The 18,617-nt window shown below is 40.7% G+C and overlaps 1 protein-coding gene across 2 annotated transcripts in view; it reads right to left on the bottom strand.

Moving 5' to 3' along the window:
- AHR (aryl hydrocarbon receptor) overlaps nucleotides 1–18,617 on the bottom strand; it is a 225,378-nt gene that overhangs the window by 52,355 nt on the left and 154,406 nt on the right. For both annotated transcript variants that reach the window (XM_030201479.1, XM_030201488.1), the window contains exons 6-7: nucleotides 10,690–10,820; nucleotides 3,648–3,850 (exon numbers count right to left, since the gene is read on the bottom strand). In XM_030201479.1, the coding sequence (XP_030057339.1) occupies nucleotides 3,648–3,850; nucleotides 10,690–10,820 (334 nt within the window). The remainder of the gene's footprint in view (nucleotides 1–3,647; nucleotides 3,851–10,689; nucleotides 10,821–18,617) is intronic.

Raw genomic sequence — 18,617 nt, 5'->3', positions numbered from 1 at the left:
ACACAGCACTGAGACAGTCATAGCAACCCTGTTAACGAAATTCAGAAGCATAATATGCCAAGGACAAAATATATTACTAATACAATTTGACATGTCAAGTGCGTTCAACCTAGTAGACTACAGCGCACTAAGGACACTGCTTGACAACATAGGAATCAGTGGTGAAGTGGCAACTTGGTTCAATGGCTTCCTAAAGACCAGATCCTACATTGTAAAGATGTACAACCAAACATCAGCCTCATAGATCTCTGAGTGCAGGGTACCACTGGGATCGCCCATAATCACCAATACTGTTCAATGTAATTTATTTATTTATTGCATTTGTACCCCGCGCACTTTCCCCACACACAGCAGGTTCAATGCGGCTTACATAGTAAATAGAATTACAAAGTATTGAAGGAGAATATTATAAATTGTAATAAAAAGTAATAGTAAGGTTTTAAGAATATGTGAATTGAACATGGAAAGGTAAACAAGGTATGATAGGCAAAAGGAAAGAGATCAGATCACAATCACAATATTAACTAAGCAGATAAAAACAGTTTATATTTTTTGATAGATATAAATGCAGTGACAAGGACAGACAAGGATTGGGGGGGGGGGGGGGGGGGTGGAGAGATGCCCAAAATCACAGGTAGGGATAACCAAAATTAATGACGCCACTCAGAAAAAAACTGGAATTAAAGGGTTTCAACCCATTTATATACGCAGATGACATCACCATCTTCATACCTTTCCAAAAAAATATCACAAACATACGAGACAAAATTTTTAAAAAGGATTGGACTAATGGAAGAAAGGGCAACAACTTTCAAACTCAAACTGAACAGAGACAAAACTAAATTCCTAGTACTATCCAGCCCACACAACCCCACATCCTACTAAAAATTCAAAAACAAACATACCACATCGAAACAACTTAAAATACTAGGAATCATTCTCGACAACTTCTAACACTGGACAATCAAATATCAGCAGTAACATCAAAATGATTCAGAATACTATGGAAATTAAGAATAAGAGACTATTTCCCTAGACAATCTTTCTGGATACTGGTCCAATCAACAATACTATCACAACTAGACTACTGCAATGCAGCATACACAGGGTGCAAGGAAAACACACTAAAATTGCTGCAAAAGTCCAAAACACAGAAGCAAGATTGATTTTCAAGAAGTCAAAATACGAAACAGCAACCCCACTGCTTGAAATACTACACTGGCTACCAGTCAGGGCAAGAATATTTTTCAAAGCGAGCACCCTAATCTTCAAGATACTATATGGAATGGCACCCGAACATATGCTTAACATGATTGAACTATCCTCAAGAAATGCCATCCCAGTAAAACTACCTACTCCTACACATTTATCCAACTGTAAAAACACCATCTACAAAACTATCTACACAGTAGGATTTAGCTACTAGGATTCCAAATGGTGGAATTCAATACCAAAAGCCATAAGAAGTATCACAAACCTCCTCCAGTTCAGAAAAGAAATAAAAACCTACTTCAACAAATTCTACAGCTAATCACAAAGATACTGTCGCCTTCCTTTCAAATCTACCTCATCAAAAACTACATGAAAAAAACATCACCAAAACTCTAAAAATGAACACACACACTACCACTATCTTTTCCTCTTCAAAAACTCTATGAATAACCACACAAACTACAGATGCCCTCGCCACACTGCACAAAATTTGGTTTTGGATAATAGTGGGATACAAGAATGCATAAATAAATAAATAAATAAATTCTGTGGAGATGGAGGCACCTGTTTTGAACCCTTTACCTCCTGGGATGTTATATTAGCAAACTCTGGCTTTGCAGGCTTTGGAGCAGACATTTTAGGCTCCTGAAAACTGCAGTTTTGCCTAAGATAGGTGAAGTTTTCAGGGTAGAAGGTTAGATTCTGATGAATCAAGATCCAGAGTGTATGCCTAAGCAGCCATCTTGATGGATGCTCATAAACGCCCCCTCTAAAGCGAGAATCTCTAATTTTAAATAGGTTTGCATAACAGGATGAAAAAGTATGAAAAGTTATCGTGAGAGTGCAGCAAAAAGAGGCATCTGGTAGGCTAAATGGAAAAATGAAGACTGGGGGAGGTCCAAGTGATAGTGCTGAACAGGAAGGTGTATGCATGCAGGTGCTCTCTCTCAAAGGTTTCTGGAACAATCTACTATACAAAAGAATAGCCATGCTGGGTCAGACCAATAGTCCATCTAGTCCAGTATCCTTGTTTCCAACAGTGGCCAATCCAGATCACAAACACATGGCAGAAACCCAAATAGTAGCAACATTCCATGTTACCAATCCCAGGGCAAGCAGTAGCTTCCCCATGTCTATCTTAATAGCAAACTATGGACTTTTCCTACAGAACTTGTCCAAATCCTTTTTAAATCCAGATGCGCTAGCCACATCCTCTAGCAACGAGTTCCAGAGCTTAACTATACGTTGAGTGAAAAAATATTTCCTCATATTTGTATTTATATGTAACTTGTGTGTCCCCTAGTCTTTGTATTTTCTGAAAGAGTAAAAAAAAAATCAATTCACTTTTACTTGTTCTACACTACTCAAGATTTTGTAGACCTCAATCATATCTCCTCGCAGTCATTTCTCTTCCAAGCTCAAGAGTCCTAACCTCTGTAGCCTTTCCTTATATTTGAGGAGGTCCAGTTCCTTTATTACTTTGGTCTCTCTCCTTTAACCTTTTCTAATTCCACTATTTCTTTGAGATATGGCGACCAGACTTGAACACAGTGCTCAAGGTGAAGTCGCACTATGGAGTGGTAGAGGCATTATAATACTTTTGTCTTATTTACCATCCTTTTCCTAATAATTTCTAGCATTTTGTTGGGCTGTAGCTGCACACTGGGCAGATTTCAGTGTTTGCCTACAATGACTCAATACCATCTTAGATAAAATCACCTATCTGTAAGGACTAGCTATCTTGCTTGCCCTTAAGAGAATGTGGATGCAGTTTACGCCACCTACTGCTTTATTAGCAATAAATATGTGGTAACTATCTCTGTGGAAACTGTAAGGTGCAGTCTCTGTCCAGACCTTTCTCCCATTCTACATTTGACAACTAAATTGGGAATTAGTGTGTGCTTTCAAGTCACGGTGTTGCTAATATGGGCCTATACTAAAAACTCACAAACTCCCAGGTTAACTGATTCGGGCATGTTAATAAGTCAGGCCTCAAGTGAGCTATCACCAAGGACATGTATGTGGATGACACTAATAGCATAACCACATTTATAAAATTCTAATACTTTGTAGAAAAAAGTTTCAATACTGTAAGAAGTACTCTGAACTAGTTACTAGTAACAAAACTACATTTAAATTATTTTTCGGGTACTGTTAATATTGTACTACTTATCTTGAATGAATCAGCCATGTCACATTACTGTGACTTTCTGCAGTTCCAGTAACTGAGATTTCATTGTCACCTTTTTATATTTTCATTTTAATTTTATGATAAGCATTTGTACAACAGAAGTCAAGTTTGTAGTTAAATAAAAACAGAATATACTTGTACATGCAACAAGACTGCACTATTTATTGGTAGCTTAGATAATTCTATTTGAGTTTAAGGAAAGAAATTAGTTAATTTAATATTATGTATCTGATTTGTCACTTACTTTGCATCACAACCTATGGGAGTAAAGTCCAGTTTATGTTTAGTTCTGAAAATAAAGTTTTTGGTTCGAATCTCTAAGATAGATGGAGACTGCAGTGGAGAAGCGAATGCAAACAGTGCCAGCTGAGGAGGAATCACTGATCCGTCTTTTCCTTTCTTATTTTGTCCATGAAGGAACTTCAACCGTCCTTGAAAATTCATAGCCTTGAGAGGAAGAAAAAAAAAATGTTGATACTTACAATTTTACATTCGAAATAAATCCTCTAAAGCCTGTTATCACAGCACTTTCATTATGGAAATGTTATCAGTGGATATAAGTGCTTTGGTTAGCTAATATGATATTTAAAAAAAAAGTAATTTATGCCAACTCATTTTTGTTGTGTGTCCCTAAATCCTGGTGCTATTGGATCTTTCAAGAGTTTTAGACAATACAACCCAGTGCTATTTTCATTATATTTGAACTTATCTTTCAATCTATCCACTATAATTGTTGGGGTAAATATTCAGCCGGTGGCAGTGACCGATTTGCTGACTGCCGCCGGCATTATTCCTGGATATTCAATGCCAGGCCCTGTGCTGGTGCTTTGAATATCTGGTTTATGTAGCACTGCCTAACACATAGCCAGTTAAGCGATTTTCAGAACTTAACCTGCCATGGGTTGCCACATAAAGATGGGACCACATAAAACACAGTCCTATTTATGCAGTTACCAAATAGCTAGTTTTCATTTAGGTGATAACCGGTTAAGTGCTGCTGAAAATCTGTAGATAGCCCCAAACAAGTGATTTAACTGGTCAGCAGCTGTTTCTAGCCAGGTAAATCATTTTGAATATCGACCGCCCCGAACAAGTGATTTAACTGGTCAGCAGCTGTTTCTAGCCAGGTAAATCATTTTGAATATCGACCGCCCCGAACAAGTGATTTAACTGGTCAGCAGCTGTTTCTAGCCAGGTAAATCATTTTGAATATCAACCAGGTTATTTATTGAGAAACCCAGTCTGCAGGAGAATTCCACAAATATTCAGAAAAAGATGAAGAGTATTAGAGCAGGGTAAATTAAACAATGGTTAAATGTTATGGATAGAATTCAAACAGTCACACTAAAATCATGGGATCTCACATGCAACATCAAAAGGATATTGTTTAGCCTCTAGAATTTTTGATGTTAATCCACCATTGATGCTATATTCCAGAAACCCACCTTTGTCAGTTCATATTTAAAAGAGAATGGGAAAGAAATATCCTGGATACCAGGAAAAGAAAATAGATTCCACTGGACAGGGATAAAGTGAGAAAGCTCAAAAGCAGGAAGGAGCAAATTCTGAGTGGCACATGGCAAGGGGGTTATGATCTATAGTTTGCGTGGGAAGAGGTATAGGAAGACATATTAGAAGCTTTGTGTATCATCCACATGATTAAATTGTGTGCACATATAAAATGTCAATTTTACAATGGTGCTATCTAAATATGTATACTACAGGATGCATGGGCATAAAAGGGAGCATATTGTAGGTGTGCTGGCCCATTGCATGGGACAGCTTTTGTTGTATATATTTGTAATGGCTTTCAAGTCTGAATATTTGACTTGTGCAGAATGAACCAGGTTCCTGTATTTCTGTGGTTCTCAGTGTTTAGCCTTTATAATCACCTGTGTTGCTCTCAATACTGACAGCTTGTTTCAATTTGATATTTTGGATCTTCCTCAGTATCTTTTTTTTTAATTATCCATAATTATTACAACACACACTAAAGAAAAATAAGCAAAACCAATAAGGAAAGATACATTAAAGAAATTATATTATTTAGTCCACATCACGAGAGCTGAAAACAACTAGCGTTCAACGAAAAACATTACATTTGAAAAGTAAAAAGAACTGAACAGAGGGCAGAAAAATACATAGCATACGCATCCACATTCATCATACACAACCCAATAATGCCTTAACTAATATCTTCTTGAAGAACCAGTTTATCTAAAAGGAAAGATTCTAAATGAGAGGGATCAACAAACATATACCTAATATTCCCATATGTGACCAGGCACGTGCATGGACATTTTATTAAAAAGGTCACCCCTACAGCTAAAGCTTTAGACTTCAGCTACAGGAACTGTTTCCTATGTAACTGTGTTTGCCTAGGCAATCTGCTCTTCACAGAAAGGCGTATTCTTCTTTGCAAAAGACAGTTTAAGTATAGCGGTCTTCTCAATCTCAAGAGCAAAATTTAACCAACAAATGTAGCCCTTTTAGAAGTTAAATTTTTTGATCACTCCAAGAGATACATCGAGACTTTCAGCATAGCCAATCTGGTCTAATCCACCCTCCTCCCTAAACTGGGTAGAGATTCTCATAACAAAATATGTACTCTCAACTGATAAAGAATCACCCTGAGAATATAAAACAGTTTTTAAATGCTTTTTATTTATTTATTTTTAATTTATTTGTAATTTTAATGAATTTTACAAGAAACACTTGTACAGAAAAGGAGTATTACCATACCATACAAGAAAATATTTTATAAAGAAAATCTATTAAATGATAATTACTGCTAAAGTCCACAATTATAGGCAAGGCACAATTCAAAAATTGGTTAACATAGGAAAAAATGAGTAGAACATGTTCCCACTTATCCTATCACGGAGTAGATACTAATGGAGGAAGCACAAGAGAGTTTACGGCTGGTTCTTGTCTGGAGTCCAGGAATTTTGCTAACTGATCACTCTCAAAGAAAACATATTTAATTGATTGAAATTTAACAACACATTTGCAAGGAAAATTAAGCCAGAAAATTCCCCCCTGTGACAATACACGATCACGAAGTTTCAAAAAAGACTGACGTCTTTTCTGAGTTTGTCTAGCAATATCAGGAAATACTTTGACTTTGCAATTCAGAAAGATTTCATGTCTATGTTTAAAGAAAGTTTTCAAGATCCAGTCCCGATCCGGCTGTAGAACAAAGTCTATAATTAATGTAGCAGGTTGTACTCCACATAGTTCATCTTCAATTGTTTGTGATAAATTCAAATTTAGCTCCTCAAATGGGGTTTCCATAGATGGTATTATGCGCTCACTTAGTTTCTTAACATAGGGAGCCAAATAATAAATCCTTGCTACAGGTGGAAACAATTGTTCAGCAATTTTTAATACTTCAGAAAGATAGTATGTTATTAAAGGAGCCACTGCTGGAACTTTAGGAAAATTTATAAATCTCAATGTTTTCATCCTTTGTAAATTTTCTAAAGTTTCTATTTTCCTATGTAAGTATACATTTTCTTTTATTAAAGTTATTTGACTCTCTCTAATTTGATTTGTTTCAAGTATAATTGTTTATTCAAAAGTTTTAGATTGTTCCAACTGTTTTTCCAAGTCTGCTATTTTAGCTTGATTTGATTGAGTAACTTTAACTACTGGAGATAGTTTCTGGGTTAAAGAATCTTCTAAACATTCCAAAGCATCCCAAATTTTTTCTAGGGTTATTTTCTCCGGTTTTTTAGGAAATAATTTCAATGTTACCTCTTCCTGAGCTCCTTTCTCAGAGCCAGTCTTGCTCTCCTGTGATTCAACTCCTACTCCTTCGGTATTCTCACCAGTAACCACCAGCACTGCTGCACTTGGCGTTCTGCTAGCAGAGTCTGCCCCTGCTCCCAGATCAGACATCTCCTCATCGGGTCTAGTCAATCCAGGGCTCTGGTCTGCCAGCATTGCCGGCATCGAAGGAGGACTCCGTTCCTCTGGGCTCAGAGTGGTCTCTCCCTCAGGCAGGTAGGTCGGTTCTCCTCTCATCGATCCCTCCTGCAGCAAGGGTTGTTGCCCAGTCAATTCTACTCTGGGAACAGTGAAACGGTCCATCGGTCCCAATTCCTGTCTTGCAGAGGGAGCAGGGTAAGCCCTCTGTTTGCCCCGTCTCTTGGGCATGGAAATGTATTTTTTTAAGGAAATAAAACAGCAAGAGGGAGTTGAGTGAGGAGCTGTTTCACACACGTCCTATTCAGATGCCATCTTGCCCCTTTAAATGCATTTTTAATGGCTCTAAAGGAGCCAGGTAGTGAGTCACTGGAAAATTAAGCATCCTACGGTTCTTAGTGCGCAATTTTTTTTCCAACACTTCCAGCTGAAAGTGAATTGAACTACTGTCTTTAACTGTCGAAACAGCTGTGGATTGCAAGGCTGTTATAGATTGCTTAGACTTATGCAATGCAGTTTCCACCTCTAATTCCTCTGTTCATGTTGTGCAATTTTAACAGAACCTTCTTGTGTAAATTTACATAAGAAAGGAAAAGTCCTTTGAACCGAATGTTCAATCCTTCTAACAACCTGCCACATATCCTGTAAAAAAAACCCATTTTATCAGACAAAACAGTACCTTCCTATATTGACTCAGAGGTAAATTGGACTGCTGTTGGTAGTGAAGTTTTAACTAAGCTTCCCAGCACCGCGGAAGTCCAAAGATCCATCTTGTAAAGTTAAACGTGAGAATCGTCAAGCTCCGTTTCTGGCAAGCTGTCCCACTAACCAAAGTCATACCTGGTTGAGGAGGCGGGGTACGCTCAAACGAAGAGAAGGAAGCCTCATTAGGAGAGGAAGTAGCCACTGCTGCAGATGCTACCAATTAAAGGGAGCGATTTAACATGTTGATCCATGGGGTCAAGAACTGATGAACTTCTAGGACTCCCACTTCTGGAACTTTGTGCTCTCCTGTTTTTCCCATGACAGGGAAAGATTCTCTCCTGTAGGCTCCAAAGAGGCTCGATCTGCCCCTTTGGTTAGACCCCTTCAGGCATACGCCCATGGGGATGTGTACTGCGGCTCAGCCCAGGTGATACAGGGCCTCAGGTCCCAACACTTACGTCAAGGGAGGATCCAAAAAATTGCCTGTTCAGCTGTTACTCATAGTTCAGTACACCTCCCCTTCAACTTCGGTAACCATTCTATCTCAGAAGCCCAGCATTTATCTATTTCTATACAAGCCATCAGCTCAACTGCTAATTCTTCCACCTCTGGGTCCTTCTCCTGCAATGCTTCTTCCTCTTTAGTTGGCTTCTGTTCCTGTCCCTCATTTACCATGCTGTCTTGCATTTCTGGAACTCCTCTTCTCCATCTCCACTGCATCTATCAGAGAAACCTTCCCCACTGCTGCCTCCAAATGCTGTGGCATCTTTCTTCCTGCACTCCTTGTTATATCCCTTTTCTCCCTTTGTATTTCTCTTTCTGCTGAGACATATTCATGTATACTGTGGCCCTGTAGGAGCAGGCCACCAGAGGACACTTATGTTTACAGAACTAGCTTTGAGTACTGTTTCCTACCTTCCTGTGAAGTGAACAGGAGCCCTTAAGGGATACCTTTAATAAATACTATTTGCTTTCAACGTAATTTTGTGTGTGTGTGTGTGTGTGTGTGTGTGTGTATGACTTGTCTTACCCAGTTCCACAGCCCACCCTCACTCACATTTAACACAAACTTAATGGGATTCTCTTTGACCCTATGATGGTCCATAGTTCAACAAACTGAGTTTTTAATAATTCAAAGGCTTATTTCCAAAACCTGCTAAGTCCATTCTAGTTGGATCAGAGAAAAATCAATTTTTAAAGTAAACTTTTTTTTTTCATTTCCCACAAGAGGTAGAATAAATATACATTCAAAAAGCTAACACATAATTAAGTTTTGTTTAAAATACTGCATGAATTATGTGCTATATACGTAAAAAATATTGAATTTTAGAGAAACCTATGCATTTCATTCTATGTCAGTCTTATCACATAAATCTTGAAATTGAATAATATAAATATGTTAGGTGCAACATATTAGAAATATAAAACTAAGATTAAAATTGCAAAACATTTTTTCTATTGAAAAGAAGAACAGCGCTAAGAGCCCCCAGAACAGAGATGTCAGGTAGATTTTTATTGGAAGAACAGAACTAGTATAGCAGGTTAGAAGGCCCTTAGTGCTGTTCTTTTTTGTTTTGTATTGTGCACTTTGGTTTCCCTCTCTTTCCTTGTTGGTCCAAACATTTTTCTGTTGCCTTTTTATCTAAATATGCCACTACATGTGACAAAACTAGCATACTACATTATTGGCTGCAGCATTCCATCATACTTTGTATGTTACAGCCACAGAATATAAGACTTAACTGGCTGAATTCACATCCACCTGGACTTAGCTGATGTTGAAAACAAATCTTATTTTAATTTGGCTGCAGAAGAATGACAAACACGCTTTTCATTTCAACAATTAATTATACTGGTAGATAATAATATTCTTTGTCTATACAAAACTATAGCTCATTTTTGCCGAACGTAGATTTAGCGGGTTTTGGAAATAAGCCCTTCAATTGACAAATGGATATGTGGCGCTAGATGGTTTAGATACTGTTGAAATAGCTCCTGCTTTATTTTTGCTTTCACAATTACTTTTTGGTTTGCTATTATAAAAAGGCACAACATATGTGCCTATGTGCACTGTGAGCCTAGTCACCCTACTCTCATATAGGACAATTTGCCAGACAATCCTAATTTAGATTGTCCAATTTTGGCTTTTTTGGTTTTATATTAGCCACAAAGTCTGAATTACACTGAGCAAGAATGAAATAAACAGAATATAACTCTATCAACTATTATCATTCATATATTTTGGTGCGGTCAACCTAATTCTATGACATCATAACATGGCATGGCAGCACAAAATCCCAAGGCTTTAAAAAGGGAGGCATGTCACTAAACGGAAGTGACTGAGGAAACATGAAATCTTATTACCAAATGAATTTTACATTCAAAGTCAGAAATTACTGAAGCTATCACTGCACCACTTCAAACTAAAATGTGTATCAAAGGTTGTCATCACCACCATGCTCCATGTATTGTGATATGTTTCTGTTCTCATGGCATGTAGTGCCAATCACAGAGAATTAACAGATAGGCAGGTGATCTTTTTAGTGGTGTTTAGCCAAGTGTCGATATAATTATTCACGAGTGCCACGTGAGATACTTATGCTATGAGTTTACCAGTCAAAAGGCAACCTGTATAAAATATTTGCACTACTCACCAAGAATCCAGAGGAATTATCCAGGAGGCACCTCAACCGGCAAATAAAACTTCTTTCCATGAAGGAAGAGTTTTCTGGAGGAAGCTGGTCTGGGTTGTAATAGGACACAGTCTGGGAAAAGCCATCATCTCCTGTGGAGTTTATGTGCAATAAATACATTAAGATATTTTTAAAAATCCCTGAAAACTCTTGTTACTAACATTTAGAGGGTGATTTTATAAACCATATTCACAAGTAAAATGGTGCTTTACCCTCATATAAAATTAGGTCATACCTGAAAGTAGGCACAAGGCATGTTGGAGTGTACCTGTACAGCAGACATGCTCAGGGAAAGAATTTGGCCAGAACATTGGCAGAATTACAATTAAGCAAAGATACTTACCTGTAGCTAGTTTACTCCAAGGACAGCAAGTCGTCTATTCTCACAGATGGGTGACACCATCCCGATGGAGACAGTGCGGACGTTGACTAGTTTAAAACGTAGAACTTTCTACCAGCGTCCCACCGCACGTGCTGGTGCCTTCCTGCCCGATGCGTGACCATGGGTCCTCCAGTCAGGTATAAAAAGCAAAAATCTAACTACAGACAACTTCAAGGGGAGGTGGGAGGGTATGTGAGAATAGCTGACCTGCTGTCCTCAGAGAACACCAGCTACAAGTACATATCTTCATTTTCTCCAAAGACAAGCAGGCCTTCCTGTTCTCACAGATGGGAATCCCTAGCTACCAGGTTCACCGAAAACAAGAAAGCTATGATAATCGAGTTTTTAAACATTAAACGTCAATCAACTTGAAACTATATAAATACTAGCAGTGGAGGTGCAGCCTGAAACAGAGCAAAACAGGGCCTAGGAGGGATTCTAGACACCAAACAAATTTTGCAGAACTGCCTGTCTGAACCGACTGTTGCGTTGGGTATCCTGATCCAAACAGTAGTGAGATGTGAATGTGTGGATTGAAGACCACATTGCAGCCTTAAAAATCTCCTCTATAGAAGCTGATCTCAAGTGCTCTACAGACACCGACATAGCTGACATTATTAGCCGTGATATGGCCCTATAGAGTCAGTTCAACCTGGGCAAAAGCAATCTGCTATCCAATTTGAAAGTGAACATTTGCTGATAGCCACCTCCAACCTGTTGGGCTCAAAAGACATGAAAAGCTGGGTGGACTGTCCACTCCAGATAGAAAGTTAAGGCTCGCTTGCAGACTAAAGTATGCAGTACACTTTCGCTAGGATGGGCAAGAGGTCTAGGGAAAATTGTTGGACGAACAATTGACTGATTAAGATGGAACTCCAACACTACCTAGGAAGAAACTTAGGGTTTGTGCGGAGGACTACTCCACTGTGATGGAACTTAATATACAGTGGGTGAGCTACCAGGGCTTTGAGCTCACCGACTCTGCAAGCTGAAGTGACCGCCACTAGAAACACAACTTTCCAGGTCAAAAACTTCAGATGGCAGAAATCCAGCGGCTCAAAGGGAGCTTTCATCAGCTGGGTGAGGACTATGTTGAGATCCCATGACACAACTGGAGGTTTGGTAGGGGGTTTTGTCAAAAACAAACCTCTCAAAGCGGACAACTAAAGGCTGTACAGATAAGAAGGACTCACCTCCTACACGATGATAAGTGCCAATTGCACTAAGATGAAACCTTACGGAGTTGGTTTTCAAACCAGACTCAGAATTGCAGGAGGTATTCAAGTAGTTTTTGTGCAGGACAAGAAAAGGGGTCTAAGGCCTTGCCCTCACACCAGAAGGAAAACCATTTCCATTTAAAAGAATAACACCTCTTAGTGGAATCTTTCCTGGAAGCCAGAAAGATATGGGAGACATCCTCAGGCAAGCCAAGTGATCCAAACTCTATGCTCTAAACATCCAAGCAATGAGGGACAGAAATTTGAGTTTAGGATGTAGAAGGGACCCCTTGTTCTGCGTGATGAGGATCGTACAACAGTCCAATCTTCACGGATCTACGGAAGACAGTTCCAGAAGAAGAGGGAACCAAATCTGCCACAGACAATAAGAAGTGATCAGACTCATGCTGCCCTGCTCTTGTCTGAGTTTCAGCAGTCTTCCCTATGAGAGGTATGGGAGGATACACATACAGAAGACCCTGTCCCTAGTATAGAAGAAAGGCATCTGACGCTAGTCTGTCATGTGACCCTAGCCTGTAGCAGAACTAAAGGACCCTGTTGTTGAGATGACTGGCAAAAAAATCCACTGAAGGGGTGCCCCACTCTCAGAACATCTCCCAGGTTACGCCCATGCTGAGAGACCACACGTGCAGTTGCAATATCCTGCTCAGTTTGTCCGCCAGGCAGTTGTTCTTGCTGGGAAGGTAAGTGAAACAGAGGTACATCCTATGAAGGAGAGCACATTGTCACATGCCCACCACTTCCTGACACAAGAGGTAGGAGCCTGTACCCCCTCTGCTTGTTGAGAGAGAACATTGCAACCTGGTTGTCTGTCTGTCTGAATTTGAACAATGTGGTTCTGAAGTCGCTCTCTGAAAGCCTTTAGAGCATTCCAAATGGCCCAGAGCTTGAGGAGACTGATGTGAAATTGAACCTCCCCTGCCCAGATTGGACGCATTCATTATCAACACCTTTTGAGATGGTGGAATTTGAAATGGAAGTTCCAGAGTCAAGTTGGACCAGATTGCCCACCAGAGAAGGGTGTGAGCCAGCTCCAGTGGAATGCAGATGACATTTCCTGAGACCACTGGGATGCTAAGGTCCACAGGGCCGTTCTCCAACGGAACTGTGCCACGGGTGTGACATGCATTGTGGAAACCATGTGGCCCATTGAATTCTCAACATTTGCCGAGCTGAAACCTGCTGGCTGCTGTGGACCTGTGAGGCAAGCATCACCAGCTCTTGCTTGACAAACGAAGGCCTGAGCCTGCGCCATATCTAGCAAGGCTCCTATATACTCCAATTGGTGAATTGGCTGAAGATGGGACTAGTGATAATTTAAGACAAACCCCAATAACTACAACACCTGAATAGTCATCCGTATTGACTCGTTTGGCCCCTCCTGAGATGTGTTCTTGACCAGTCAATTGTATAGGTAGGGAAACATCACTCCTGGTTTGCGTAGATATGCCGTGACTACTGCCAGGCACTTGGTGAAAACTCAGGGGGCAGATGCTAGGCACAATGGCAAAACATGATACTGGTAGTGGCATTTTCCCACTTGAAATCTGAGATACCTCCTGTGACTTGGAAGTACTGAAATGTGGGAATAGGCATCCTTTAAATCCAGAGAGCATAGCTAATCATTTTCCTGGATGAGGAGTAAGGTGCACAGGGAAATCACCCTGAACTTTTCCTTTGCCAAATATTTGTTCAGAGCCTTTAGGTCTAGGATGGGCCAGAATCTCTCCATTTTCTTGGTGACAAGAAAGTACCTGGAACAGAATTCCCTCCCTTCTTCTCCTGATGGTACTGGTTCAACCGCTCATGCCTGCAAGGGATTTCCTCCACAAGTACTTGGTTGTGCTGAGAGCTGATGTAATTCGCTCCTGGTAGGCAATTTGGATGCTATGCTGGAGCCAGTCTAAAGCCCGTGCCCTGCTTTGACTGGGGAGCCGGCTGGGACTGGTGAGGTCTGGGACATTGGTCCTGAATTGCCTGAGTGGACCAAGTAAAAGGCTGGTACCTAGGCCTTTGAGAGTGGTAGGGTCGGCACTGCTGTCAAAAATCTTCTTGTTGAAGAAGATGCAGATGGAGGCTTCCAAGAAAGTGTGTGGATGGTGTCAGTATGCTTCTTAATGAGATCAGCGAGCTCTTCCACTTTCTCTCCAAACAAATTGTCCCCTCGGTACAACATGTCCACTAACCTCTCTTGAACTGTCTGTTTCAGGTCAGACACATGCAGCCAGGAGAGTCTGCCCATCCCCACACTCATACCACAGTATGGATGAAACATCAAAAGAATTATAGCTGCCCCGGCCAAATAATGCAGACACTTCATCTGCTTATTGGCCAACTGGCAAAGATCAGCAGGCTGTTCACCAAAGACTCCAAAGTAAAGGCTTGTGTAGAGCTGGTAGGACTGGATGTAGGCAATGAGCATCAAGGCCTGAAAAGTCTCCCTCCAAAAAGAATCCAAAATTCTGGCCTCTTGCCCTGGGGGGTGCTGAGGTATTAGACCGAGTACTCTTGGCTTGCTTGAGAGCAGATCTGACTACCAGACGGTGATGAGACAGCTGGGCTCTCTCGCAAATGGGAGCCTTCTGGATACAATACTACATATCCACCTTCTTAGGGGTGACCTGCACTGAGGGAGGAGTTTCCCAGTTCTTAATCAGTGCATCTTTAAGGATAGTGGCACGGTGATTCCTTTCTTAGGAAGAGACTTTTAACCCAGAACAGATAACATCTCTGCGCTAGGCTCCTCCATCTCCAACTTAAATGGGAAGGCTGTAGTCATCTCCCGAACCAAACCAGTAAAAGAGTACCTCTGAAGGAGATTTTCGTCTCTCTTGAGGTGGTGAAGGATCAGATGGGATACCATGGAGTTCATTTTAAAAGAGAAAAACATCCAAAAAGTGGCATAAATCTGCATTTGGACGTTTTTCTCACAAAAACGCCCGAATTGGTATTTAAAACCATATTTTAGACATTTTTCTATGAAGTCTGTCAGAAGTGTGTTCAAATCACAAGGGGGCATGTCAGCGGTGAGTTAATGGTGGGATTTGGGCATTCCCAACACTTGGACATTTTTCAGCCATAATGGAACAAAACAAAATCGTTCAGAACTAGAACTAAGACGTTTTGAGCTAGACCTGTTTTTATAATGAAAAAGGCACAAAGAGGTGCCTTAAACGACCAGATGATCACTGGAGGGAATCAGGGATGACCCCCTCTTACTTCCCCAGTGGTCACTAACCCCCTTCTCATCCCCCCAAAATGTGATGAAAAACATTACTTGCCAGCCTCTATGACAGCCTCAGATGTTATACTCGGGTCCATTAGAACAGCATGCAGGTCCCTGGAGTAGTCTAGTGGTGGGTGCAGTGCACTGCAGACAGGTGGACTCAGACCCATACCTCCTCCTGTCTGTTACATTTGTGGAGGAAACTGTGAGCCCTCCAAAACTCAGCAGAAACCCGCTGTACCCACATACAGGTGCCCCCTTCATCCGTAAGGGCTATGGTAGTGGTATACATTTAGGGGTACTGGGGTTTGGGTGGGCTCAGTACACAAGATAAGGGAGCAATGGTGAGGTGTGTACCTGGGAGCATTTTATGAAGTCCACTGCAGTGCCCCTAGGGTGCCCTACTGCATTCCCGGGATATCTGGGGGATGTCTACTAAAAATGCTGGCTCCTCCTAAATCCCAAAGGCTTGATTTTGTGCGTTTTGCACTTTGACTTTTTTTTTTTTTTTTTTCCGAAAATGGACCAAAAAACAAAACAAAACAATAAAAATCATAAAACCTTGTTCAAAACAGTATTTTCGGGGGAAATAAAAAGATAGATGGTTTTCTTTTTGAAAATGATCTTCTTTCCTATTCAGATTTTGGATGTTTTTTGCAAAACGTCCAAAGTCGGCATATTGAAAATGTCCCGCCATATGACTCCTCCCTCCAAGAAGTAACATGGATCTTATCAGATTCTGTTGAGCAGTCCCTACTCTGACTCTTCATCATCTGGACGTTCAGGAGACAGTCTGTACTGGCCTTGACCTAGTGGAATGGCGTCCACACTCTGAAGAGCATCAAAGAGCAGTCCGTCTCTCACACTCTGGAGAAGCTTGCTCCCCTGTTAGTGAGCGTGTGTGGGGGTGGGGTACTGCATGCGCAGCCTCAGCTGTGACACCCTGCGAGGTGCCGGCATCGATGGAGCCTCGGAGCAGGCCTAGCGCTGGGGGCGCAAGCACCCTCGATGCCAAAGTGGGAGCTCCCTGCAGCAACTGCTCCAGCTCATTTCAGAGCATGCTCCAGAACTGCTCATCGAGGTGGGCATTGGTAAAGGAACAGAGGCAGCCTGTGAAATCATCTGTGCTGAACCGGTGGAAGGAGGATAACCAGTGGGACACTGTCATACAAGGGTACAAACTGTACTGTAGTGATAGGGTGGATTGAATTGGTGGAGGGGTAGTTTTGTATGTTAAAGAAATTCTGCAGGAAACAAAACATATCATCGAATCCCTATGGATTGAAATTCCATATGTAAAGGGGAAAAGGATAGTGATAGGAGTGTACTACCATCCACCTGGCCAGAATGAACAGATGGATGTAGAAATGTTATTAGAAATTAGGGAGGCTAACAAACTGGGCAACACAATAATAATGGGTGATTTCAATTACCCCGATACTGACTGGGTAAATGTGACACCAGGGCATGCTAGAGAGGTAAAATTCCTTGACGAAATCAAGGACTGCTTTATGGAGCAGCTGGTACAGGAGCCAAGAGAAGGAAAAATTCTAAACCTAGTCCTTAGTGGAGCGCATGATCTGGTGCAGGAGGTAATGATGCTAGGAAGGCAAAAAGGAACTTTGGAAAAAAAAGACTGCGTTGGAAGTAAAAACACATAGTAAAAAAAATTTTTAAAGTATATTAATGCAAGAAGCTGGCCAAAGAATCAGTTCAACCGCAAGATGACCGAGGGGTAAAGGGGGTACTCAGAGAAGACAAAACCACAGCGGAGAGATTAAATGAATTCTTTGCTTCAGTCTTCACTGAGGAAGATTTGGGAAAGATATCGGTACCAGAAATGGTATTCAAAGCTGATGAGTCAGAGAAACTGAATAAAATCTCTTTAAACCTCGAGGATGTAATGGGGCAAAATCTGACAAACTGAAGAGTAGCAAATCGCCTGGACTGGATGGTATAATTTCCAGAGTACCGACAGAATTGAAAAATGAACTTGCAGAACTATTGTTTGTAATATGTAATTCTTGTACATTGGCAGCTATGGCAATATTGGCTAGCACAGACTCCATTGCTTTCCCTTCAGAAGTTTCAGAGCTAACTCCCAACTCCAATTCCCAATTAGTTCCACGTTGAGTATCTGGCTGCTGCAGTTCTCTAAAGATATCTGCACAAAACAGTCATCTGATACTTCGTAAACCTAAAATCCTCACAGATCTCTTCCAGGGTGGTACTCTCTAGAGTACCACCCTGGAAGAGATCTGTGAGGATTTTAGGTTTACGAAGTATCAGATGACTGTTTTATGCAGATATCTTTAGAGAACTGCAGCAGCCAGATACTCAACGTGGAACTAATTGGGAATTGGAGTTGGGAGTTAGCTCTGAAACTTCTGAAGGGAAAGCAATGGAGTCTGTGCTAGCCAAGATTGCCATAGCTGCCAATGTACAAGAACATAATGTAAAGGTTATGTACCAGTGGTATTTAACTGCTGATAGGATCTGTCATTAGTATCCACAGTCTCACTGGCTTGCTGGCATCTGTGTGGGAGCTAGGGGACAACAGGCATTCCCAGGGAGCTACAAAGTTAAAATTGTAGTGAAAAAAATAGAAAAACAATTAACATCACTTATCGAATAGCTGAAAAAGATAAGTTGTAAGAGCCACCTTAAATAAAGTAAAACGGGTTATCTGTCTAATATTTAGTGGAAGAGTATACCTCCATTTGTCAGATTGTAAAGAAAACAAACCATTAAAAACAGTCTTGTAAATTATATGTTTAGGGTTAGGATGCTATAGTAATAATTGAAGTCTATTACATATAACCATTTCTTTGAGATAGACTAACAAGATCTGTTAAATAGCCTGGTGCTAACTCATACAGAATAAAAAAATCTCATGGCGCACTGCTTAAAAACAACTTTAGCCTTGACCAGGAGCCAGTGAAGGCATACCAAGAGAGGAGATGCAGATTCAAATTTCAATGACCCACAAATAAGCCTAGCTGCAATGTTTTGAAATGTCTGAAGCCTTTTCAATAGGCTTTCA

This window comes from Microcaecilia unicolor, chromosome 1 (assembly GCF_901765095.1).
Source record: "Microcaecilia unicolor chromosome 1, aMicUni1.1, whole genome shotgun sequence".
In the NCBI taxonomy this organism is placed as follows: domain Eukaryota; kingdom Metazoa; phylum Chordata; class Amphibia; order Gymnophiona; family Siphonopidae; genus Microcaecilia; species Microcaecilia unicolor.
Note: the sequence above shows the minus strand (reverse complement) of the source record. Positions and strands in the feature narration are given on the sequence as shown.